The sequence below is a fragment of the Cyprinus carpio genome, chromosome B22 (assembly GCF_018340385.1).
Source record: "Cyprinus carpio isolate SPL01 chromosome B22, ASM1834038v1, whole genome shotgun sequence".
NCBI classification, from domain to species: Eukaryota; Metazoa; Chordata; class Actinopteri; order Cypriniformes; family Cyprinidae; genus Cyprinus; species Cyprinus carpio.
The window spans coordinates 5,014,958-5,041,477 of NC_056618.1; the positions used below are offsets into that span (position 1 = coordinate 5,014,958).

The window sequence follows — 26,520 nt, forward strand, 5'->3', positions numbered from 1 at the left end:
CCGCGTGTATATCATGCAGAAGTACAACGCATTGAAAAAAAAGTGAGCGGAGTTTTTTTCCTCATTAATATGCGGACCGTTGAACCTTTAATAATGACGTTGCTCTGAGACCCCCTGTAATTACTCACTCGTGCGCGCCCGTGCTATCAAACACACTCAACGCCTGTTTTTAAAAATTAAAATCGCGGACCTTACTTGCAATTTTTCGAAAAACAGCTAAGTGAGTTGCAATTCGTAATTTAATTTGGTAGACTATATCCGGCAGCCCTAGACTGAACTGTGTGAGTGTGTGTTCTTCCTTAAACGGACGCAAATTTACTGCACCAAGTGACTGTGGGACCCACCTTGCTCCATTTTACTAGCGACTTCAGCATTTTCACTGGCCACAATATTGTTTTGGGAAATTACGTTTTTTATATGACTTAATACTACAAGTAACAAAAACTTTTTTAAAAGGATTTCAATATAATTTTTGACCTATTTAAAGGGCATTTTCCCCCCTAACCGTATTAAATGCATGCCCATCTTTTATGTCAAATTCTTACATTTTGTTAATAATTTCACTTTAATATTCGCAGAAATGGAAAAAACACTATGGAAAATACTTTTTCCAGTCCAATTAAATGTAAATTAAAGTGTCAACAAAACACTGATCTTTTCTTCTGCAGAGGAAACAGAAGGGGACTGGAGTCGCATTCAAATTCATTTACGAGACAGTTCCGTGTAGCAAAATAATATAATCCAAGGGCTAACAAGGGCTTCTGTTTGCTTTTTGACATTGGTGGGGGACATAAACCCAAGTACCCCCCCCCCCACCCCCAGGTGCATGTCCAAGCTAAAGTCTTCATCGTTTATAGCTCATGTTTGCCAACATATTCATAACTAAACAGTTTTTTTTTTTTTTTTATTGTTGTTGTTAATAGTATGTTTAATGGACAATAATTACACAATTTTATTTTGTGAACCAACAACATCAGCATCAGAGTGCTGGGTACATGAAAAAATACTATAGTAATTTATAGTAAATACTGTAGTATTTTTGAACAATACTATAGTAAAGTGTATTATACTGTATATATTACAGTATTTACAACACTTTTATGAATGCTACAGCATACTGTAGTATTAACTATAGAGAACTGATAAACTAATAAATACTGTAGTATACTTTAGTTTTTACTACAGCGAACTGTAGTGTATTGTAGTATAATATAAAATATAAACTTAGTACAGTATTGGGAAAAGTAGGCTAATTTTGTCACGCATCACTTTATTTGAATATTAATCGACTTGGACCCAAGATGTTTTTCTGAAAGAATATTCTGCTGCTGCTTTAGTAACGAACACAACTTTCATGCGCATCTGATGGACAGATAAACCGCACGTTCTTATTTAAGTGTTGTTTTTTTTTATTTTGCGGATATTTAAGCATATTTATTTATTTATAAATATTTAACAGTTTGATTTGTACATTCAGTTACATTCAGTACATCAGAATATATATATATATACACAAATATAAAATGTTGGACAAAATGCAAAGATAAGCTACTATGAAAGTAAACCACCAGTAGGTGGCAGCAAGCAGCAAGTGTATTAATTAATGAATAATTGAAGCTTGCCTTCAAACGATTCGTTCATACGGCTGATTAAGAAATGAAGCAAGTGCCTGTCTTTTATGAATGGACCACTGAATCATTGACTCAAATAATTCAAAATTCAAAAAATGTGAATCATTCAGTAACGAAACACTGCTGTGTGTTGCTGAGAGAAGCGCAACTATCCTGCTGTGATCTTTGTTTGGAACTATTTTCATTAACCAAATCGAGCAAAAACAGTCAACGTTGACAGTATATCCTTTCAATAGATTCAAATTCAAATATTGAACTAATATATATATTAACTAGGCTACTTGTTTTTAATTCTTGTATAATTCAAATTTTCAATCGTGGTTTTCAGGGAAAACTTCACAGGGTTTGTTTCATTTTCCTTTACTGCGCGCCTCTGATATGCACGCACTTTCACCTGCCTTCCGTAGAGATCTGCGTGCTTGCGGGATTTAAAAAAACGGTCATTCCATTTTACTGGCTAAGTGACTTGCTTGTTTATCAATCTCTTTATTAAATATGATTTTGGAGGGATTTGATTTGCCTGAAGAGAACAAGTTGTTAAGCGAGTTTTTGTTTACGGATCAAAAGAAGAATGTCCCGCTGTACAAACCGTAGGCCTACACTTCAGCGGCAAGAAATTAATGTAATGATATTCTACTTTAAGTCAAGTTATTTATTTATTAAATATATAAATATATTTTATAAAAACAAACATTGTGTTGAACTCATTTTTTATTTGGTGCTGAAGAAATCTGGCGACCCAAAAATGTTAGCTGGGAAGTTTGTTGATTTAACCTTTCCAACAAGTATATCACTGATAAGACCATTAATAGTGGGATCATGTATTGAGTGACTAACAACTTACATCTTACATTATTTCCTCAGATATGCATACATGTTCTGAAACTGACAAAAAAAAAATATATATATAAAGTAGCCTAAATAAAAAATGAATCTTGCTGCATCTTGTGACACTTGAACACTGACTGTTTTTCTTTAAATAAAGCCATTTATCCTGTCTTAATCTGGACTTGAACTGACTTTTTCAAAATGTAAATGTCTTTTTATAAAAACATATGAACTCAGTAACTGAGGTATAATGGCACATCTGCCCATCCTTCAGTGAAGCTCCTCCCTCATCAGTTCACCAAACATTAAGAAGTAAAGTCTCAAATGAGAAATATACAGAATAGTATATAAATATATATATAATAGTATATTTTTCAGTTCACATTAAGAGGAGCATCCAGCAGTTCCCAGCAGGACATACAGAAGATCAGGGTCACAGCTCAACCGAAGAGGCAGCGGTCATCAGTCCAGAGGTCCAGGAACGGATCGCAGCAGAGGTAAGTTTTTATTGCAGTCCATGTTAATCTGCAGGATTTCATAGAAAGCTATCAGAGGAAACTATCAGAAAGAAAAGTTCAACTGCACTGATTCATTTACCCTCCACGGGCACTTGTTAATATCTTCTCATGTCTTTGATGATTTTATAATATTTTTGCTTAAATATTATAGTAAAGAGTAGACCCTTAAATTAAACACACATCTAAATAATATAAATATATAATAATAATACAAAATTTCTCCCCTGCAGGGTGGCCGCAGGTCATTAAAAAGTGGTAAATGTAACGTGTTTATATCTGTAGACACGCTGTGATATATGTATGTGGGATTAATGAGAAGAGTATATCTTAAGGTTACTGAAATATTTAAGAAAACATATTGTGAAGTCATCAAAGGCATGAGAAGACATTTACAATTTATTTATTTTTTTTTACAATATAGCCAAAGGTGTCAATAATAAGGGTCCAAGCACAATGACTTTTGTAGATGATACAGTTATTCAATGGCCATGTCTCTTTTCAAATAAGAATCTTTTGGTGTTTTGTTTTAAAAATACCATACAATCTAATACATTAAAATTAATCAAATTTTATATTCACTTTCCTTCAATTGGCCATATATTCAGTCACAGTTGGCGACATATGTTTTCAATATCATTAGGATATAAAAATATTAATGATAGTATGTATTTTTGAGAACGGTTTACCATTTTCACAGTCTTTAAATTGTGATCTAAAAGAATTTGTTGTGTGATTTCCTCTAGTGGACAACATTAGAATTACGGCCTTCATCTCTGTTAGCTCCCTGAGCAGCAGAAATTCATGAAACTTGACTTATTTACTCAGAATGTCTTGTCCATGTGTATGAATTTCTGAGAAATTATGGATCCAAACACTGAAACTGATCTCCCTTTATAACTTAAAACTGGTCATTTTTAATTGTTGCAGCTGAAATCATCACTACATAATGTTTGTTTTCATCCTTCACTCTGTAGGTCTGTGATACCATACTCTCACACACCATGGAACAGTTCTCCTTCACAAACACCTTGTTAGTGCCACTTTGCTTCAAGCAGACAGGTTTGAACAGTACACAATGGTGTTTCCTGAAGATGCACTGAGCAGGACTTTGAAGGTCTATCCAGTGCTCAGTGGGAGTAAGCTGAAGACAGAGCGTAGTCTCATCTACTGCAAGGAAGAGTTCAGAAGCTATCGTGGTGCTGTGGACCTTCTCCTGCTGTTTATGGAGGACAATCTTGAGGAAGTCTTTTCAGAGACTGTCACTCTCCTCAAGATCCTCATCAGCACACCCATGACCACAGCAGAAGTGATCTGAGAGCTGCTTCTCAACCTTGAAAAGAATGAAGACTTCTCTGAGAAACAGCAGGACCCAGGAGAGGCTGAATGCATTGTTCATGCTGTCACTGGAGAAGAGACTGGGACTGAGATGACTGATTTCAACCAGAAAGAAAACCAGGGAGAAATCTGCAAGCCAGAAAGAAAGTAGAGCAAAATATATTTTCAAATAGTGCTACTGGCCAGTGATTAGGCAACTTCATAGTGTGTGTGTGTGTGTATGTGTGTGTGTGTGTGTGTGTGTTTGTTGAATGATTACCTTGATTACTTAACTCATACTGATAATACTACTATAAAACTGATACTGATAATAAACCCACACTGAACTCAAATTCACTGATTCATGGTACATTTATTGCATTCTTTAACAGCTGACTTTAACTTTAACATTTTTAATTTTCTATCTAGCAGTAATGATACATAATCACCTGATAAATGACTATTTACAGTCCTGCATTACTAACAGTTTAATTTTTCAGTTTGTTTGCACACCCCCAAAAGTGTTTTTTTTAGCACCAGCCGTCACTGATTCACACGTTATAGAAACAAAAATGATGGTGTATGAAATGTATTTTTATAATCATTTATAATATTCAGGAGAATATTATAAATTCAGAAACTGAAAAGAAGAGGTTCTGTTCACTCTTAGAATAGGACACACTGGACTGAATCAGACACTGTTCAAAACAGACAAACATCAACAGGTTTGTGTGAAAACTGTGAGGTAACAGAGTCAGTGTTATAGGTGTTATTGTTATTGTTATTTTTTATAATCATTTATAATATTCAGGAGAGTCAGTGTTACGTGTGTTATTGGAGTGCAGGAAATATAAGGAGGAAAGAAGGGAAATGATTCAAATGCTAAAGAAAGACATTGTAAACGTTAATGTTCAGAAGCTTTTAGAAGGAAGTACTTGTAATGTGGTCAAACATCTCATGATTTACCTAAAAAATGCAGGATTGATGGAAAGAATATCATTAATTTCTAAATGTCCTAGTTTGTCATACACTGCTCCACACTCCAGTCTCGTATGTGACATTAATGCACCTTTAAAATCAACCACCAATCAAATCAGAAGAAGAAGAAGAAGCTTTCCTACCAGCGAAATCTTGATCCATACTTTATTCCAGTTGGTGGCGGTAATGCACCAAATAGTTAGGTTGCCAACTGCCAATAAACACCGAAGAAGAGGAAGCAGAAGAGTTCTTCAGTTTGGCGGTTTTCTGAGGTGAGTAGTTCGCTATTTTCACGCAATTGTAAAATCCTCTTTACACCTTTTGTTTTGAGCAAACTCTTTACATAGAAAACTGTAAGATGTCGATACTCTGATGTTATGAATGTGGTAAATAACATTAGAAATGTATTCAGATTCATAAGGACAAATCACAATGTTTGATAAAGACGTGTTTCTATCAGCAAACACTCAGAATAAAGTGATGATCTGCTGCTGATCCTGAATGTCTTGTTTAATGAGTGTTTATAGTCTGAGACTCATCAATATTATCAGCTGATGAAAATCCTCTTTATTTCATGATAATAGATCCTGTTTTTCACCTCATTCATTATACTGATGACTTCAGATCTGGTTGACACATTAAGATTTGAATTGTCAAGACAAAAAACAACACGATAAAAATGTATTTGTGTCACAACAGTTTATTCATTAGTTCTGTGATAAACCCATGTTTCATAAAAAACACAAAACTAGAACACATTCAGTTAAATGAAATTTGGTGGTCTTTATACCTTGCAAATTTGTAAAAAAGTATTTGTGTTTTTATTCTTTCACAAAATTCTTAGATTGTTTATATTTGGTATCAATTGCATCAGGCATCAGAGCATCAAGATCTCTGCAGAGACAGAGTTTATTGAAGGACAGAGAGAACATGAAGATCCAGAACCCTGCAGAATCAAACACACTGAAGAACAAACAGGTTGTGTTTATTCTTCATCCTTCAGTGATGAGGCTGAAGAACATTTAAAGTTACCAGCAGTTCATCAGATTTAGTGTTTGTAGTTGAAATACCTCAAGAGTTGAAAAAAAAAAGTTAAATCAATAAAGATGTTAAAATAAAATTTCTATCTCAGGGTACAAAATAGGACTGAAAGCAAATGTTCAAATTATATCCTGAGTGTTGTTAAGTGAAAAATATTGGTCAGTTAATTAGTTTAAAATAGTTATTAATTATCTAATAAGTTTTTAGTATAGTATATTAGTGTTAATATTGTATTTATAATATGATGTTATATTTCTGTAGTTGATCAAACATCAAAAAGTTATCACTACAGAAACACTGTATATACGATTTGGATATAGCTCATTGAATCATTTTGTAAAAGTGTGTGAAAATTATTATAATGTTGTGTATCCGTCGTCAACTTTTGCATCATATTTCTACAACTTTTTTACATTTATTTATATTGTAATTTTTTTTACTTTAATTTTAGATCCAATAGAGAAGAAACATGTCAAAACTGGAGAAAAATCTCTCACAGAGACTGAAAGAGTTTCTTTACTGAAGAGAAGAGACAAGAAAAAGTTTCACCTGCACTCAGTGTGGAAAGAGTTTCACATGCAAACAGAATCTCAGTGTTCACATGAGGATCCACACTGGAGAGAAACCGTTCACATGTGATCAGTGCGGGAAGAGATTCACACGCAAAGGACACTTTAAGAGACACGTGAACATCCACACTGGAGAGAAACGGCACAATCTGTGATCAGTGCGGAAAAAACATTTGTAAGAGCTTCACACCTGAAGGGTCACCTGAAAATACATTCAAAGGAGAAACCACATTCATGTTCTTTCTGTGGAAATAGTTTTTCACATCTGCATACTTTAAAAGTTCATCAGAAGATACACACTGGTGTGAGAGAATATATGTGCTTCGAGTGTGAGAAGACTTTTATTACAGCTGAATATTTGAAACATCACCAGAGGATCCACACTGGAGAGAAACCTTACAAGTGTTCACACTGTGATATGAGATTCAGTCGGTCAGAAACCCTGAGAACACATGAAAGGATCCACACTGGAGAGAAACCTTACAAGTGTTCACTCTGTGATATGAGATTCAGTCAGTCAGAAACCCTGAGAACACATGAGAGGATTCACACTGGAGAGAAACCGTATCACTGCTCTGCATGTGGGAAGAGTTTCACTCAATTATTTTCTCTACGAAGTCATAAAATAAACAATCACAATAAGTAGTTCATCTTCAGGGGTGTATTCAAGAAAGGAGGTTCAACAAACTCAGAGTTGTCTTACCCTGAGATGGGAAACTCTTGAGTGTTCGGTTTCAGAACAGCTAAATTGTGTTAGTTCAGTCGACTCTGAGCAGGTTGACTCTGAGTTTAGCGCGTGCACCACGACTATGAGAAGCTCCGTAATAATGATTCACCATGGCAACAGCACCGACAAAAAGACATCTGCATACTTCTGAGTCAGAACGTAATTTAATTCTTAATCACTGTTACAATGTCAGAGGTGAAAACTGTAAATCATTTAGCTAAATTTAATTTTCATGGTATCCCATGGCAAAAAAAAAAGAAAGAAATTGAAACTGAAACGTAGCAGCATCTAAAAATGAATTATAAAAACACGATTAAATCAGGGTAGAGCTTTAAGTATAAACGTTTCATGGGTGTAGGCTACATGACGCTCTTCATTCCTCGCTGGAAAATGTGTCGAAGAAGACGCAGAACTTGAGGAGGATTTTTAGTCAAGCTAAAGGCAAGTCTATCTTCACAGCTGCCGATGCAATGTTTTTCCCTGACTGACATCACAAAGGGAAAGGACTGTTCTATCGTCTTGCGCTCTACGGAGATACCATATCAGTGGATTATTCCTGTGCTCCCCGGCACCTGCAGTGAACTCCGGCTGCGGCGTCTCCCACAACTTTGCTCATGGGTAATAAACTTATTCGCTATGATAAATGTACTTGCATAATCTTTGTTCCCTGCATCACGAATCAGGTGAGCTGGAAGTTTCCACAGAGTTAAAATTTGCTCTGACTAATGTCCGGTCACCTGCAAGCAAAACTTTTATCTTAAAGGATTTCTTTGATTCTAAGAATTTGGACATTTTATTTTTAACAGAGACCTGGTTACATACTAGTGATCTAAGTTCACTTTCTGAGTTGCTACCGTCTAACGGTGTTTCTTTTTTATTCCCCGTGGGCCTCTGGTGGCAGAGGTGGTTTGGCAACTATTTTTAAAATGAGCTTGGATTGTCAGACTCCGCACACTACACATTATGCTAGGTTTAAGTTGTTTCAGTTGAACTCTTCAATACTCTGTGCTGTGGTCTATCGTCCTCCAAAATTCCAAACTCCAAACTTTTTGGGCGATATATGTTTAAAATATGATGAACTTTTAATAGTGGGAGATTTCATTCATTCAAAGTTCATTTATTTCAGTAATTCAGCTCAAATGATACGTCTGTGTGTATGCATGTATGTATTATTTATTAGTTATTTTAAGAAGGCTTTGACTTCAAAACATACTGTAATGCCACCAAATGAGGATTAAGTTAATAAAATTGGTGTAATCTTCATATTATTCTCTCTATTCTGCATTTCACCTCTGTTATAGTTTGTTTATTTCTAATAAACCTGACATTTTATATTAAATATTGTGGTGACCGCAAGTAAGCAGGTGACGTTCAGCACCATGGAAAGCACCATCAGTGCCACCCTGTGATGTTCAGGACCAGGGATAGCTCCTCCAACACAGGTGTGCACAGTTTCTCCTCTGACAGGGAGCCTCAGCTGCATCTCGTTTAAAATCTGCGTTGAGGACACTGGTATACAGTTACAAAGGGCTCCACTAATGAGGTATACAGCATAAAAAAGTACTACAAAGGAGACTCATGTTTACATTAATGAGAATTGTTAACGAATTGTATTTCAGGGCAGTTGATGATAAAAAAATGTACAACCTGGAGCAGTTCCAGATGACTTCTCATATGGATTGCTTAATAGACTCATGTTAGGTGCATGCAGATATTTATCAGGACATGAACACAAATATTGCAAGAATAGGGAATGTGCCTAATTCAGGATTGAATTGTATTTAATCATCAAAACAGTTTGTGTACAGACGGACCCCCAAAGCACATACAAGCCAATTCACACTGCTGTACTCCAACAGGGTGAACACACTGACCCAACCAGTGTGAATTGACCATAATGCTGTATGTTAGGTGTGAGATTCATTAAACCTTGTTTGCTATAATACATCTATTTAAGTGCACAACATAATACCCCCACATTTGCTGTATATCCATTAACCGATGTATTTGTCAAAGTATTCTTTCAGTGGTTTAGGGGATTTTACATGACAGGCAGCAGCGCTGGTCAATGCATTGATCTCTATAAAATGAAGTGTAGGTTAGACACAGCATTGTTTGTTGGTTTTGTTCAGAGTTTAGAACAGGGGTTCTCAGCTCTGGCCTGCGTGATCCACTCTCCTGCACCAATTCAGTTGCAACCCTTATCAAACACACCTGAACAAGGTAATCATTGTCTTTATGTTCTAATATAGGGGTGCACAAACTCGGTTCTGGAAGGCCGGTGTCCTGCAGAGTTTTGCTTCAACCCCAATCTGACACAACTGAACAAACTAGTCAAGCTCTTGCTAGTCATAATAGAAACATTGCAGCAGGTGTGTTGAGGCAAGTTGGATCTGAACTCTGCAGGACACTGGCCCTCCAGGACTGAGTTTGGGCACCCCTGTCCTAATAGAGAGATAGAGTCAGGTGTGTTTGATGAAGGTTGGAGCTAAACTCTGTAGGAAAGTGTATCTTTCAGGCCAGAGTTGAGAACCCCTGGTTTAGACAATTAACTTCTTCACAACCTTGTTTCTTTTTGGTGATGCACTGAATTCTGTGACCCTGTAGGCACTGCATTGAGCTGAGTTCTAAGCTAAGAGCTAAGCAGTACTAGAGTCATAAAATCTGGTGGGTCACAGATTTGATAACTGAATGAATCAGCACTGAATGAATGGTTTACTAACTCATTAAGACAGTCCCTCGCTGCCACCTACTGACATAACAATGTAACCTGCAATGAAAGCACTGAAAAAACTGCTAACGTACATATATTTTTCAAAATCAGGTACGCCAATATTATAAAATATTATTTATTGAACAATAATAGCCATTATAAACTATTTATTGTATATTATTTTAAAGTTCTAATTTGGATGCCATATACCTGTAATTTGAGTTGAAAAACAAAATCCTTAAAATATAATCGTTATGTTTAGTGTAAACAAGTAATCAGATTGCAATTTAATTATTGTTATAACTGCAATCAAATAATTTGTAACTAGTTGAAATTAAATACTTTACATTTCACAGATTAAATGCTGTTTTTTCTCTGTTAAAATAACTATGCACTGAAACTTTGTTAATGTGCTCATATTCAAATTTGCCAGCCATTGCATAGTTTTCATGTGTTGTACTTTATTTACATTTTGTTTTATTGGTAAATATTTATGCTTTTGGCTTGTTGGTGTGTGTGTGTGTGTGTGTGTGTGTGTGTGTGTGTGTGTGTGTGTGTGTGTGTGTGTGTGAACTACCTATATCATATTACTTTTCATATTGTGTGAATAAATACGATGAGTGACTAAATTTGTGTGTATTATAAATTATTAAGCCTTTATATGTTAACATAGGTTTATAAAATGGAAAACAACCAGAGGTCAGCAACGCTACAAGTAAGGTGAAATGTAAGAAAGGGCTGGTAATAAGATAAATATTCATATTTAACACTGCAAAAAAGCTGTGAAAATACAAATTTATAATGTCAAAAACAAAACAAGAAAAAAAGACATTTAAAAACGTTGGAAGGATACATACGAACGTGATAAAAACGTTTCTACAACGTTGTGAAAAAACGAATTTATAACGTCAAAAAAAAAAAAAAAAAACGACATTGCCGTATTAAATACGTAGCAACTAAATTATGTATTGGTTTAATTTTCTATAGTATGTGTTCAAGACACATCCATTGAAGTTGTGTAATTACAAGTCAAAACAGTGTGTTATAAATTAATTTATTAAACATTTGATTTTCAAATTCAAGTCAAAACAACTGCAAAACAAGACTTTGCCAGCTTTATCTTAACGTGAAAAAAACGTTTAACAACGTTGTTGTGTTTGCTGGGTATAGGGTTTTTATCGAGCCTGAGGAAGGTGAATGGTGCTACTCAAACAGAAAGCTGCATCCTAAAATTCAGATGATCATACCGACTCGTTTTCTTTCAGTTTATTTTCGTGAATTTAAATGTGTGCAGCCTTCTGTTTGAGAGACACCCAGAGATAAGATTTGTTGAACTGAAAAAGGCTCTGAATCAGGAGTCGATTATTCTCCTTGATGGAATCGATTCCTTTGGATTCAACTCTCGATTCCCAACGCCCCGGAAATTCCAACATTCCCACATATCCCAGCCCTGCAGCGAGGACACTACGCAGATAGAAAGAGAGAAAGAGTAGCTCGCTGGATTTGATCCGTTTTATGTCCTAGAAAACATCTGTACAGGTAGGCTATAACTTTAACACAGACTCTCACGCCTAAGTTTTTATATATTTAATCCAATCTGATCCGTCTGAGAGATATGAGAATTAATTGCTGACAAGCGACAGGCCTAAAGCACAGAAAAATTAGCGTTTCAAATACTTAAAAATTGTTTTTTTATAGTGGACAAGACCGCGATTATGTTTTCAAAGAGGGGTTATTGAACACAAATCTGTTTCTGAAAGTTTTTTTTTTTTTTCGTATTTCCGCTTCTGTGTTATGCTGTTGCTTTTGTGATGAGAAATCGAAAGTATTTTTAACCAGACATTTCTCAGTCCGCTTGTTGAGTCTGACGTCACCGCCTCCGTGTCCAATCAGATATCACGAGAAAACAACAAAAGGTGCTAATATACACTCACAATGTGATTATAATACTACCAAAAAATATAATCATAACCTTTAACAACATACCGAAATCACAGATAACCAGACAATGAAAATATAAATAAATAAATGAATAAATAAATATAAAAATGATTTGTGTTTGGGACGCTGTGAGCACGGAGACTGTAGTGTACACCGTGAGTTTGAAAAGGTTTATCTTAAATGTTAAATATGAATAAACAGTGCTAATAAACGGCTGCTGAGGTAGTATTCTCAAGTGAAGCGAGTTGAACACTTAACAACCGAATAAGACCAGTATCTCCATTTGTAACTCACTTTATTTTATATAGTGTTTTTTGTTGCTGTTGCTGCTAACTCAACATATTTCTTCATCTCATTAACATCATCATCTCCAGGTCACACTGAACAGCAGATTGTTGTCTCAAGCCAGTGCTGATCAATAACAGTTTAGCTGCAGTATGTCAGAGAAGAGAGGAAAGATGAGTCTCTCACAGAAACAGAGGTAACACTGAGTCTGCCTTTCAGAGAATCATTTAAACACTGCTGCAGTTTCAGAGCTTTGCTGGAAAAAAAAATTAAACCTTAACAAAACTTGCTGTTGCCATGAATGAAATTAGTTTTCCAAGATACTCTCTTTAAACAACCTACATTAAAAAGAAAAGAGCACTATTTTGTATGTTTCTGAAAGTATCTGTACTGTTAACCTCTCAGAGCCTGTAGAAATCAACAGATCATCCATAATTTATCATATAAATTAATAAGCATTACACGTTCGATTGCATATTTAGTGGTATATTAACTGTAAATAATGGACAAACTAGATATAATTTAAATTAATACAAATTTACAATCAAACTCTTTACAGTTTAAATTAGTGGAATTTTTCAAAGGGACAAAAGAAAAGAGTCTTTTGTCTCTTTCTCAGACTATTTTTCTCAACAGAGAACACTGATCATGCATCCTAAAAGGCCATTGACTAAAGTACAAGATATTGTATTTCCACAAATGTGTGCATCACAATGTGAAATATTAGCGTAAAGCTGTTCAAAGGCTTACACAAAGAGAACTCGTTCAGATGATTCCTTTATAGCAGACCTGTCGTGATGTTAGTGGAGACTGTGTTCAACTGGACTAAACAAACTCCCATCTTTGTTTGGAATCAGTGTTTAAGACTGAAGTATCTATTATAGTTCTCTCTGTTCCTTGAGCATTAGTGTTAGAAAGGTTATCTCACATGTGTCCAGCTCGCTTCTGTGAAGAGTGACTGGTCAAAGGGTGATCCACCGAACTTCCTGTGTACAAATCAAACACACCTAAATACCAAAAGGTATGACAATAGCATTATACCTAGCTAACTTTATACAGAAATGGTTTTTGTGAAATGTATGTCTGTAAACAAGAATGACTGCTATCTTTAAAACTCTGCAAACGTGTTTTGTGAAGGACTAGAGAGAATGTGTGTCAATATATAAATTACACAGATGAAGCTCCTGTAGAAAGTTTCTCTTCTCTCTTTGTGTCATTAGTGTAAGATCAGGCTCACATGTGTCTGTGAAGAGTGACCGGTCAAAGGTTTGGTGTTTATGCCGAACTTCAGTGAGAAAAAAAACAGATCAATCAAAAGGTATTTATTATCTTTGACATATAATGTAGTGTTGGCTTATTTCTCCACTAAAATGCTTGTGATAGAAATAATAATGAAATAATAAAACAATCCTAAATCATGATTTCCTCTTTATTGAACTCAGTCTGGAGCTTCTTTCCAGTAAACACATCACACAAGCAGCCACAAAGGAGGTTTTTATAAATTAATCATGGAAAATAGGATCATACAAAATCTACGTCATGTCTGTGAAGAGTGAGAACATGTCACCAAATATTTATAGGCTTCAGTGAGAGAAAATCCATCAGTCAAAAGGTCTTATTATATTTGACATTTTACATGTTGTGTTGGCTATGAATTAGACTGAAGTGCTGTGTGATAGAAAGTCTTTGTTTCTCTCAATGAAGCACTGATTTCCTCTTAGTGTAAGATCAGGATCACATGTGTCCAGCTCTGTCCCTCGTGTGAAGTCACACAAGCAGGTCAAAAGGAGGTCTGCCACCCGACTTAAGTGGAAAATAAACATCATGCTACCAAACAGGTATTTAATGTGTTTTTTATTGTCTATCCACAGTCTGCTAGAAAATACTTAACTAATACTGTGTCATGAATCATAATTCAACAGTTAAGCTCTTTATCAGAGAGTCATTGAAAAAAAGCTCCAGCAAAGAAAATTGTTTTGTTCTTTGTGTGATTAGTGTAAGATCAGGCTAAATTTTCCAGCTCTGTCTCACACATTATTACTGGTCCAAAGGATTGTGTTGGAGATTCAGTGCTTTTAGGACAGAAAAACGTTACAATGAGAGACTTATATTTTTACCTAAATTTACATAAGTGAAATAGATCCTATATAAAAACTTATAGTCCATAAATTTAAACACATTTTTATCTGTTTTTCTTTGCTCAAATATTTACAAGATAATTTGGTCATATTATTTTCCTAAAAATGCAGTATTTTGATTTATTTTATTTACTATCAGGCTTCAGTATGAAACATTAGATCCAGATTTACAGTCTCACAGGAACCGCAAGAACTTTGCAGACAGTCTCCTGAAGATCTTCCAGGTAATAAAACACATTTTCAGGAATATTTAATAATTATAATAAACAAATATGTTATTGAATATTTGTTTCAACTGAACTTTTATTTCTAATTTTTTTCTTCTTAAGAACCTATAAAATAAGAAATGAGAAATATTTTTTCTTATTTTCACAGCTGATTAAAGTTTGTCTCAACTTGATTTTTGGAATATTTTTCATTAATGAATAATAATTTTGAGAAGACTTAGACTACTTTGTTTCATTCTTGTCTTTCTTTGTAGGATCTTGAGAGCAAAATAATAAAATTTCTAAAGAAAGAACTGGAAAAGTTTAAGAAAATATTACAAAAAGAAGACTTAGACTACTTTGTGAAGGATTTTAATGAGAAAAGATGCAGAAACAAAGAAGCGGCTCTTGATCTCACGCTCTACTTCCTGAGAGAGATGAAGCAAGATGAAGCTGCTGATACTCTAGAAGGTGAGAGACTCATGATCATAGATAAACACAAATTTGTCACTTATAAATGTAGGAGACAAAATATGATTAAACAATATATTTTTTGTTTCTGTTTAGATGAACTGTTCTTCATTCATCAGCTAAAGTGTAGCCTAAAGAAGAAGTATCAATGTGTGTTTGAAGGAATTGCAAAGCAAGGTGACTCTACACTTCTGAAGAACATCTACACAGATCTCTATATCACTCAGGGTTGTAGTGAACAGGTCAATACTGAACATGAGGTGAGACAGATTGAAGCTGCTTCCAGACGTCATGAATCACAGGAGATACAGGTTGAGAGCAAAAATGTGTTTGAAGCACCTGAACAAGACAAGCAGATCAGAACTGTACTGACAAAAGGAGTTGCTGGCATCGGAAAATCAGTCTCTGTGCAGAAGTTTGTTCTGGATTGGGCCGAAGGAAAAGAAAATCAAGATATCAGCTTCATATTTCCTCTTCCATTTAGAGAGATGAACTTAAAGAAGCAAGAAAAACTAAGTTTGATGGACATTATAACTCAGTTTTTCCCAGAGACAAAAGGACTGAACCTTACAAGAAGAAATCAATTCAAAGTCTTGTTCATTCTTGATGGATTGGATGAATGTCGACTTCCTGTAAACTTTAACGATAATAAGACGTGGTCTGATGTATCATCACCAACCTCTCTGGATGTTATCCTAACGAACCTCATCAAGGGAAATCTGCTTCCTTCTGCTCTCATCTGGATCACCAGCAGACCAGCAGCTGCCAGTAAGATTCCTCCTGACTGTATCGACCGGCTGACAGAGATACGAGGATTCAATGATGCACAAAAGGAGGAGTACTTCAGAAAAAGATTCACAGATGAGAATCAGGCCAAAGAAATCATTGATCACGTTAAAAAATCAAAGAGTCTCTTTATCATGTGCCACATCCCAGTCTTCTGCTGGATTTCAGCCACTGTTCTCCAGAACATTTTAGAGGAGAAAAGAAATAATGCTGTGAAAAACAATCAGGCTGATGATGCCTCCAAAACACTGCAGGAGTCAAACACTGAAGACACTCCTAAGACTCTGACACAAATGTACACACACTTCCTCAGATTTCAGATCCAGCAGAGCAGACGAAAGTATGATGGAGAACATACACCAGATGTTTCCTGGGATAAAGATGCCATCTTTTCACTGGGGAAACTGGCTTTTCATCAGCTGGAAAGAAACAATGTGATCTTCTATGACACAGATCTGGAAGCCTGTGGTATTGACGTCTATAAGGCATCAGTGTACTCAGGCATGTGTACCCAGATCTTTAAGGAGGAAACAGGGATCCTTCTTGGTACCATGTACTGCTTCGTTCACTTGAGCATTCAAGAGTTTATTGCAGCTCTTTATGCACATCTGTTTCTAGACATCAACAAGAAGTGTGTGTTTGATCAAGACTCTACAGAACAGGAAAACAAAAGTAAAAACATGATTGATTTGCTCAAGACTGCAGTGGACAAGGCACTAGAGAGTGATAATGGACACCTGGATCTTTTTCTTCGCTTCCTCCTTGGTTTGTCACTCCAGTCCAATCAGAGACTCTTACAGGGTCTGTTGACACAGCAAAATAGAAATGACCAGAGCAAAAAGGAAATAGTTCAGTACATCAAGCAGAAATTAGAATCTAATCTGTCTCCAGAGAGATCCATCAATCTGTTCTACTGTCTGAATGAACTGAACGACCAAACTCTGGTGAAAGACATTCAGACCCACCTTAGCAAAGGAAGTCTCTCATCTGCTGATCTTTCACCTGCCCAGTGGTCTGCTTTGGTCTTTGTGTTGTTGACATCAGAGGAGGAGCTGGAGGAGTTTGAGCTTCAGAAATTCAAGAAATCAGACGAGTGTCTCATTAGATTATCAGCAGTCATCAAAACCTCCAAAAGAGCTCTGTAAGTTATTTAATATATTTTGTCATGTTTTGTTCTCATCTTAAAATTGTATTAATCTACACTGATACATAGCAGGCTTGGACACCCCTGATTTATAGTGATAATTAACCATATACCAGTTATAAGTAGGGGTGGGAATCACCAGAGGACTCACGATACGATATTATCACGATACTTGTGTCACAATACAATATTATTGCGATTTTAAATATATTGAGATTATATTGCAATATTTCAGTTCTTGAGAGTAAATTACTGTTAAATTTAAATTAAATCAAATTAAACATGTAGTCTTACATCTAGGGATGCACCAAAATAAAAACAAAAGTTCAAAGCTCATTGCTTATTAAATATACATACATTTTATTTAAAAAATTAAAAAATCATCTTTTAAACATAGTTAAGTAAATAAGGTACAAAAGAAGCACATCATGTTATTATAAAACACATTGTTCCATAGTTATTTCTACTCCAATATGCAGTTCAACTTCTACAACTTCTGCTATAAAGGAGATCTACTCTTGGATAACCTCAATAAATAAATGATTAACCTCCAGATTCTCCACCTCAAGACACTCATCCAGATAATAGAGCAGCACTTTTAAATGTATAACTCATTGCCATTAATTATATAAACCTGTTATTCATTTACATATTTTATTAAGTTTTATACAAGCATGCTAGTTTGTTTCATGTAGGAAATCTGAATCAATGCAATTCTAATATATATGCAGTGTAGTTACTGTTCATCTAAAAAATAATTGGTATACTTTTTTGTATTTAAATGTATTACATGTATCTAACTCTGTGATTTGATTTATATCTCTTGTAGGTTAAATGATTGTGGCTTAACAGACAAAAGCTGTCCAGCTCTGGCTACAGTTCTTGGATCAGATACCAATCTGAAAGAGATGAACATGAACAATAATAATCTGCAGGATTCAGGAGTGGAGCTCCTCTGCACTGGACTGAAGAATATTAATTGCAAACTAGAGATACTGAGGTAAGTTTTGTGACAATCACTACTGTTTGGTTAGAATTCAGATCCATCTGTTAACATGGACCTAGATCATTTCCCACATAATTGAGGACCCAATTGCTTCAGCTCAGTGAAATTTGCAGCATGAACTCTACATTCCAGGGCCCTCATTTATGTGTAATGAGTGCATAAGAACGCAAAGTGTGGGATCTACCATCTTGTACTTAAACGCAGGAATGTGTGTAAATATCAGCACAACTCTGAGCATGCTTGAGCAGAGAATCTAGTGCTAGAATGGCAATACTGCAAAAAGAAAGTGATGCTGAGTGTTTCCTGTGTGCTTTAATTGCAAATACTCAATTTATAAATTCATAGATCAAGCCAGACATTTGCATAATTGGTGAAAAAAGCAATAAAAGACACACTGCAAAAAAAGGCTTATCTTACTTAGTATGTTGTTATGTTTCTAGTCAAAATATCTAAAAACTCTTAAATCAAGATGCATTTACTAGATAAGAAAAAAACACATACAATATTTAGTCGTTTCCTGGGGGAAAAGGTCTAAATGAAGTTAATTTTGCTTAAAACAACTTAAAAACCCTCTTAAAACAAAATTATTTTGAACTTTTTGTTTAAGTCTAGATCTAGGCACGATGAGTAGACAGAGATCACTGGATCTCAATGTTCTGCACGAGTGAATCAGATCTCTGCTCTACTGCAGGACAAACACTGTCAACTCTACACACTGATGTACATTATTACATAGTTACAAGGACATTTTTTAATTGTTGCTGCTGGTTTTTTTTATTTTTTTTATTTGTCTTCTATAAGAGATTGCTGACCGGAAAAAAAAAAAAACGTAAAAAAATTCTATGTGACTTTTGTAATGTGGCTATCATCATCATCAGAAGCAGTATTTGTAAACAGTCAGAAAAAAAACTCTGGTAAATATTCAGATTAAACTGCAGTGTTTTCTCTTTATGCAGTCTGAAGAACAACTGTATCACAGAAGGAGGGTGTCATGTTCTGACTGCAGCTCTAAATTCAAACCCTTCAAATCTGACAGAGCTGGATCTGAGTGAGAATAAACTAGGAAACCCAGGAATGAAGATCATCTTGACTCTGTTTGAAAATGTACAGTGTAGACTGGAAAAGCTGAAGTAAGTATTTTAAAAGTGCATCCCATTAATTACCCAGACTCTAGTGACCCACCACAGTTTCATAGATTTGAAAATATTTTACACTTCTCATCAGGACTGCACAATTAATCAAAATAAACTCAAAATTGTGATATGTGTTAATGCAGTTATCAAATCACAAAGGCTGCATTTTAAGTTAGAAGAGCAGAAGTTCTGAATGGCTGTTAAATAAAATAAAAATAAAAGAAATGGCTGGTGAGCGAGTTATTTTGAGCTTATAAAATGAATTTGAAAGGATCACCTAGTTTTGCGTTCATGTAATTTCCAACATTGTTTGGCAGATGATGTGAACAGATTTCACCAGATTTGTACAACAAAGTGTTTATAAACCTGTTATGAACAAAACACAGAAACCTAAAGGTCATTGTTCAGTTTTCCACCAAAATGAAAACCTGAGGCCCTAACATTTGAAAGTAAAGAAATGAAGACAAGAATTACAATAATAAATATATCATTCAATCCTTCAAAATTGAAATTTCTTCTTTAAGCTGCTTGTTCTGTGTAGTGTTGTAAGTGTAGTTTAGGCTTGAGTATTGTACTGTAAAATACAAAATATTTGTAGAATTATCATATTAAAAAATAATAATTTCACAGTGTGATTATCTTGCAAATCTCATATTGGTGGATAAAACTAGCAGCTAAATGTGCTATTTGTGTAATTAAATGTAAATCTTAATTATTTGTGTTCTCTCTTCTACAGGTTAAACTGCATCAGTATTACAGATGAAGGTTGTGCTGCTCTGGCATCAGCGTTTAATTCAAACCTCAGAGAGCTGGATCTGAGCAGGAATCAAATAGGAGACTCTGGAGTGACAGAAATCTCCAGTCTGCTGAGAAATTCACAGACACTACAGATACTCAGGTCTGAATTTGGTTAATCTAAACATGAATCAATGTAAAGCTCCAGCTGGTCTGTAAACTGATGCTGTGTCACAAGGAATGGGTCAGTGATGTGAAATTGGTGTGTTGGTGTAGATACATTTATAAAATATTGACAGATTGATTTTTTTAAGGTGATGGGTAATATTAATATCCTAATGGTGTAATAAATGTTTTTATGTATGTATGTATTTGTTTATTTATGTATTTATTCATTCATTCATTTAGTCTTTCTGTAGACTTTCAGACTGCAGTATCACTAAAGAAGGTTATAATACAGTAGGTTATAATTGTGGAAAATTAAAATTGCAAAAATGTAAAATTGCATTTGTTGTCGTTTATGTTCACCAGTTTATAACTTTACCCAGCTTTACTGTGAAAAGAGTCCATTCAGGTCAAAATTCCCATAGTGCATCTTTTTATTTTCTTCATTCTAGAAACATGTACTTGTGTGACAATCTGTGTTATAAGGAAGGATAACATCTTTTTTCTAATAGACTTTCAGACTGCAGTATCAGTGAAGAAGGTTATAAAGCTCTGTCTTCAGCTCTGAGATCAAACCCTTCACACCTGATAGAGCTGGATCTCACAGGAAATGATCCTGGACCATCAGGAGTGGAAGCAGCTCAGTGATTTACTACAAGATCCAAACTGTCAACTCAAGACTCTGAGGTGAGACCTGATGAAGTAATGCTAAATAAATGATACACATTTGAAATATTTGTATTATATAAGAATTATAGTATATTATATTATATTATATTATATTATATTATATTATATTATATTATATTATATTATATTAAGGAATAATTGACGACAGCTCAAATTAATGACACCTCGGGTGTGCATTATTTTTCTAATAATTCAACGTCCCAGAGTCAATTATTCCGCTTATACTACAGTTACCACACCTCAAGACATCGATCAGATGATATATTTAAAGGGATTCGTCTGGTTTTTGTACTTAAATCACTGTTGTGAGTAGGATTATTTCTTCCACATCTCATCCAGTGCCTCTTTTGCTGGTTCAATGGTCATTTTAAAGCTGGTAATGGAGGCTTGAACGGTTGATAGCATTCTAATGCATTTATTAATGAATTAATTAAAAAGAGAGCGAGAGAGAGAGAGCGCTTGTGTGAATTGGGCTTCCTCTGTGCGTCTCTCAATAGTGTTCTGCAGCAGCGTCTCTAAACCGTGCTGATTTTACCTCACATGAGAAATATAATTTGTGTTTACCTTCGGAAAATCATAGCTACTACTAAATATTGTAGAAACTTAATTTTATGTAAAGTTGCTTTGCAATGATTTGAATCATAAAAAGCGCTATACAAATAAATTTAAATTGTTTTTGTTAGTCCTGTAATTTCCGTTATTACAGCTTTACTATATGTGAAGTGATATGGAACTGTTATGCGGTCAAGAGAGCTGTCTGGAACTACATTCGCCTTGCGTTTCCCAGAAAATAATTGCACACCTCAGAACGTTCGTCAGCCAATCAGATTCAAGCATTCAACGGCCCCGTAGTATAAATTATGTTATATTATTACACTAATTCAGTAAGGTACACTATCTGTTGTTGAAAAAGATCATACATGAAAGATCAGCTGCTGTTATTGTGATAAATGTCAGCACAGTTTAGTTGTGTTAAAAGTTACAGCTTAATCAGACATTTTGGGTCACTAGATGTGCTGGTGTTCAGTAGTTTGGTGCCTCAATAGTTAACATTTATGGTTGTGTTATTGTGGACATTTCTCATGAAACGTATTCAGTGTGATTTATTATCCTGATTGTTTAAATGTTACTGAATGCACTGTACATTAATTTCCATCAAGCTCAGATTCACAACACTGTAGATCTACTACAGCAGATCTATCACAGACCACAAACATGTGATGTGTGTCAGGAGAGGATCAGTGATAACACACACACACACACACACACACACACACACACACACACACACGCGCGTCTGAACCTGCAGTTCCTCTCATAATGAGCAGAATTACTGTTGCATCAACACAGACATCAATTAAATAAAACTATCCAGAGTAGGGTGGACAATATGAGCTAAAATTCATATCACAATATTTTACACTGTCCAGGATATTTGTCAATATTTGATTGTGATATGAGAAAAAAAATTACAGGCAAAATATTTTAACCTTACATAACTAGAAAAAGTGAGGAATTGGACATAGACCTGAAAAGTATTTTTTTTAATATATATTGTGCCATTGTTTTTCTCAAAAAGTGCAAATATGCAACATAAGGTAGGCCTGTATGAATTAAATGAAATATTGTGTGTTTGAGTTGGCCAGTGGTTCCCAAACTTTTTCTGCCTGGCCCTCCTTTTGTAAAGAAAAATATTTTCAAGGCCCCCCAACCCCCTTCTTCTACTTTTTTTTTCTTTTTTTTTTTTTGGAAAGTCTCTTATGTTTACCAAGGCTACATTTATTTATTAAAAATACAGTAAACACTGTAATATTGTGAAGTATTGTCTATTGAAATGATCTATTTGAATGTTTTAACATATAGGCTACTGTGTTCCTGTAATCAAAGCTGTATTTTCAGCATCATTACTCCAGTCTTCAGTGTCACATGATCCTTCAGAAATCATTCTAATATGCTGATTTGCTGCTCTAACAAATATTTTAGTGGAAACCAATGAAAAAAACATTTGTGCTGCTTAATATTTTAGAAATTGTTCTTTTGTGTCAGAGGGCTGGGGTTCGTCAGAAATAGAACGGGCATCAGTTTACTGTCATGGATTTGTCTCATCACATCCACAGCAGAAAACATCACTGAGTTCTATTTGCTCTTGTCTTATATGATAAGTGGGGAAATGATACAGTGTAGTCTTTATCACCCTGCAGAGGTTTCTAATGGGGAACCCCCCGGACTGTGTCTTTTTTTTTTTTTTTTTTTTTTTTACCGTGGGGAACGCAGAATGTGATTTCTACTGAAGGGGACTCTAAAATGTTAGCACTAACAGCTTTGTGCATATAGTGTGGTTGTGCTTCGGGTGATCCTTGATCCTTTCTGACGCCATCCCCTCACTCTCTCCCACTTGTGCGCTTTCTGTACTGTCCTGTATAAACAAAAACACCAAAAATAAATCCTCATAAAATATCAACTTTGATATTGTGAAATATATTTAACTGAAAACTGATCAAACAATCTTTTCACTTTACACTTCAGTAACAGTGGGGTTGGAAACAAAGTGCACAACACTATTCATTAAACACTTATTTAATGTATTCAGATGAAAGTTTACAATATTAACAAATTATTCACAAGCAGTGTTTTCAGATCCCCCAGTTACTCTGTTTTAATCAGAACACTCGCAATACAGTGTAGTAAAACAAGTAAAATCAAATTAAGTACATTTTTATTAAACTAAGTAAAATCACAACTTATCACAAAAGGTCAATGAATCTCTACCAGAAGTGACAGTGCAGTGTAGCAGATGAACAATTCCTTAACAATGTTTCAATAATAAGCCGGATCCTTAATGACTCTACAAGAGGAAAGAAGAAATGGTTTATTGAAAAGTTCTTAAAAAGCAGGATTTCATTTTATAGAATTTCTTTAAACCAGTGGTTCTCAAACTTTTTATACCAAGTACCACTTCAGAAAATATTTGTTATTAAATATTAAGTTCCACCATAATGAACATTAAATTTCAGCAGCGTAGTAATGTTAGTCCTAACTATTCAGCTACAGCTCTACAGTTAAAAAATGAGGCAGTTTTATTCCTAATAAGAATATTTATTGTTGTCAGCCAGTTTAACATTGTAAATACACAGTTTGAACATTAACACTACACGGTGCGTACATACAGGTAAATGAAAACTTAAATTAAAATGTGTTATAACAAAAGTTAGATAACTGTACTTAAATGTAAAAAAAAAAAAAAACTAAAATTAAATTAAAATGTATTAACATTAATTTATATTTAATTTAGAGATTCCCCTGCGTAACCACTAGAGGGGGCCTGACACTTTGAGAACCACTGCTTTAAACAATCCTAATTTATTTTTAAATTAATTTCATTAATTCATTTAAATTGTACCCACATTTGCAATAATATATTTCAGAAAACACTTTGAAACTATTATAAGAATAAAAACATATATAACACACCTAATGCATGGGATTCATATCAGGAAAATGTGGAAAAATCTCTAAAAGACAGACATTAACACACAATTTACCAGCAACACAACAACATCATATGAGCATCTAACTTGAGCATCTTTGATAAAGCAATACAAAAATACACACACAGGTATTTATCTTCTGCAGGTTACATGTCCTTCCCCCATTTGTAAACTATGGTAATGATATACTTTACTATTTTCAAAAGATAATAAAGATATAGATTCTCTTACCTTATTTTACCAGGACCTCGCAGAACACATCTGACCCTTCTTGTTCACATTACAGTTTTTGTTCTCCATTGACATGCCACAACTCAAATCCGCTCAAAATAAATAAAAAAAAAATGAACAGGCAAATATAAAATAATTTGGGACTGACCGAGCAGTTACAACGAGCAGCAGCTCAGTCAGCCGCCTCACTCACAGAAAGATGATAATAATGGTCATATTTTCAGATGAAGAAAGGCGCGAACCATTTCATTGTCCAGTTTCCTGAATGACAGCCAGATTAACCAATCATGATCAAAGCAATAAAGTAAAACAACCAATAGGAATTGTTTCAGCGTGATAAAGCAGCAAAATGTATTTAGTTTTATTGTTGTTAATGATAATATTTAACATATACCTTTAGATTTTAGAATAGGTATCATGACTAAAATATTGTAAAATGCTATTAAAATAATAATAATAATATTAAATAATTTAATATAAATAATTTTAAAGTTTGTTAACCTTTTCCTACCATTTAGCATTTTTCATGTAAAACAACTGACCTTATTTCAACTATACTTCAACACTGAAGGTTGGTCATGTGCCGGCTGGGTAGTTTGGTCCGTTACGATGCTCTCTGTTTTGATGACTAATGCCTGTGTAGCACACAGAGGTCAAAAACATCCATCCTCGACTCTTTATCGTCATTTGTGTTAGTCCAGTGTTTGGTGAATTCTGCTACATAATAATAGGAAGAGCCAGCATCAAAAGATCAACTAAATATATCACTATGAATGCTTAGCTGTCACAAGCTAGTTATCTCTTTGCTAACTTTCCTCATCTCCTGCTTAAAAGCCTTGAGATTTTTGAGAATATAATCTAGTGAGCTTTTGCCCCTGAGTTTCTTTTAAAGAATTCACTTTTGACTTTTGTCTTTCTTAAAAATATTTGTATATTTAAATGTTCAACTGTTTAAACTTGAACTAGAGCTTTTCGTTACAAACAATGTTTGATAATCTTTAACTGTTTTGTGATGCAATGCACACTGAATTGATTCCAGCTTCATCTTCTCTTCTGCAAGGTTTTTGGGTCCTGCTGCAGATGAAGGCTGTCAGTATGTGACTGGAATTGTGGGTAAAAACCCGTTACTCCTGAGAGAGCTGGATCTGAAGGGACGTAAACTAGGAGACACAGAAGTGAATCAGATCTCTGCTCTACTGCAGGATAAACACTGTACACTCAACACACTGAAGTGAGTATCTTACATCATTTCACATGTTACATGACTAGTAATGTTACAGTCGTCTATTTTAATTCTCATTTGAGTCTGACCCCACGTTATAAAGCTTGGAAGAGCCAGGACATTTTTTAATATAACTCTGATTATATCTGTCTGAAAGAAGAAATTCATATACATCTAGGATGGCTTGAGGGTGAGTAAATCATGGGGTAATTTCCATTTTTGGGTGAACTGAAGCGCGCAGGGGTTGGAGAAAATAACGTGAACACATCAGAAATAGCCAGTATTTTATTAATGTGTTTACCATCGTTTGCCTTTAATTCAGCTTCCAACCTTCTTAGAATAGATTCAGACAACTTTTGAATAGACTTCAGTTAAATTTAGTCTCTAACTTCTGCTGCTGAATGTGATCATGTTTACTGACTACAAACTGAGGATTGAAGACTAATTTAAAAACATTGACCACCAATCAGTAACACCTCCCTCACAGATGAACTGAAGCCCTTTAATGCTTGTTTTGATCGTATAAACACAGAAGCACATCAAAGTTCAGCCCCACAGGA

The 26,520-nt window shown here is 34.8% G+C and overlaps 2 protein-coding genes and 2 long non-coding RNA genes across 5 annotated transcripts in view; 3 read left to right on the plus strand and 1 right to left on the minus strand.

Moving 5' to 3' along the window:
* The window catches only part of LOC122141526, an 81,833-nt gene extending 74,988 nt beyond the window's left edge, over positions 1 to 6,845 (plus strand). The window contains exon 3 of the long non-coding RNA XR_006157875.1: positions 6,762 to 6,845. This is a non-coding gene — a long non-coding RNA (uncharacterized LOC122141526). The remainder of the gene's footprint in view (positions 1 to 6,761) is intronic.
* Positions 1 to 14,299, plus strand: part of LOC109078434 — a 376,314-nt gene extending 362,015 nt beyond the window's left edge. Inside the window, exons 3-4 of one of the 2 annotated variants that reach the window (XR_006157868.1) lie at positions 12,635 to 12,741; positions 14,267 to 14,299. This is a non-coding gene — a long non-coding RNA (uncharacterized LOC109078434). Of the gene's footprint in view, positions 1 to 12,634; positions 12,742 to 13,765; positions 13,816 to 14,266 lie in introns of those variants that run through there. The other variant, XR_006157866.1, reaches the window with a different exon arrangement.
* Positions 1 to 26,520, minus strand: part of LOC109084161 (NACHT, LRR and PYD domains-containing protein 12-like) — a 941,455-nt gene that overhangs the window by 637,521 nt on the left and 277,414 nt on the right.
* The window catches only part of LOC109070050 (NACHT, LRR and PYD domains-containing protein 12-like), a 29,082-nt gene continuing 17,365 nt past the window's right edge, over positions 14,804 to 26,520 (plus strand). The window contains 7 exon segments of the mRNA XM_042749118.1: positions 14,804 to 14,907; positions 15,165 to 15,360; positions 15,457 to 17,287; positions 18,120 to 18,290; positions 20,842 to 20,962; positions 20,964 to 21,016; positions 25,799 to 25,969. Of these exon segments, the coding sequence (XP_042605052.1) occupies positions 15,327 to 15,360; positions 15,457 to 17,287; positions 18,120 to 18,290; positions 20,842 to 20,962; positions 20,964 to 21,016; positions 25,799 to 25,969 (2,381 nt within the window). The 5' untranslated portion in view covers positions 14,804 to 14,907; positions 15,165 to 15,326.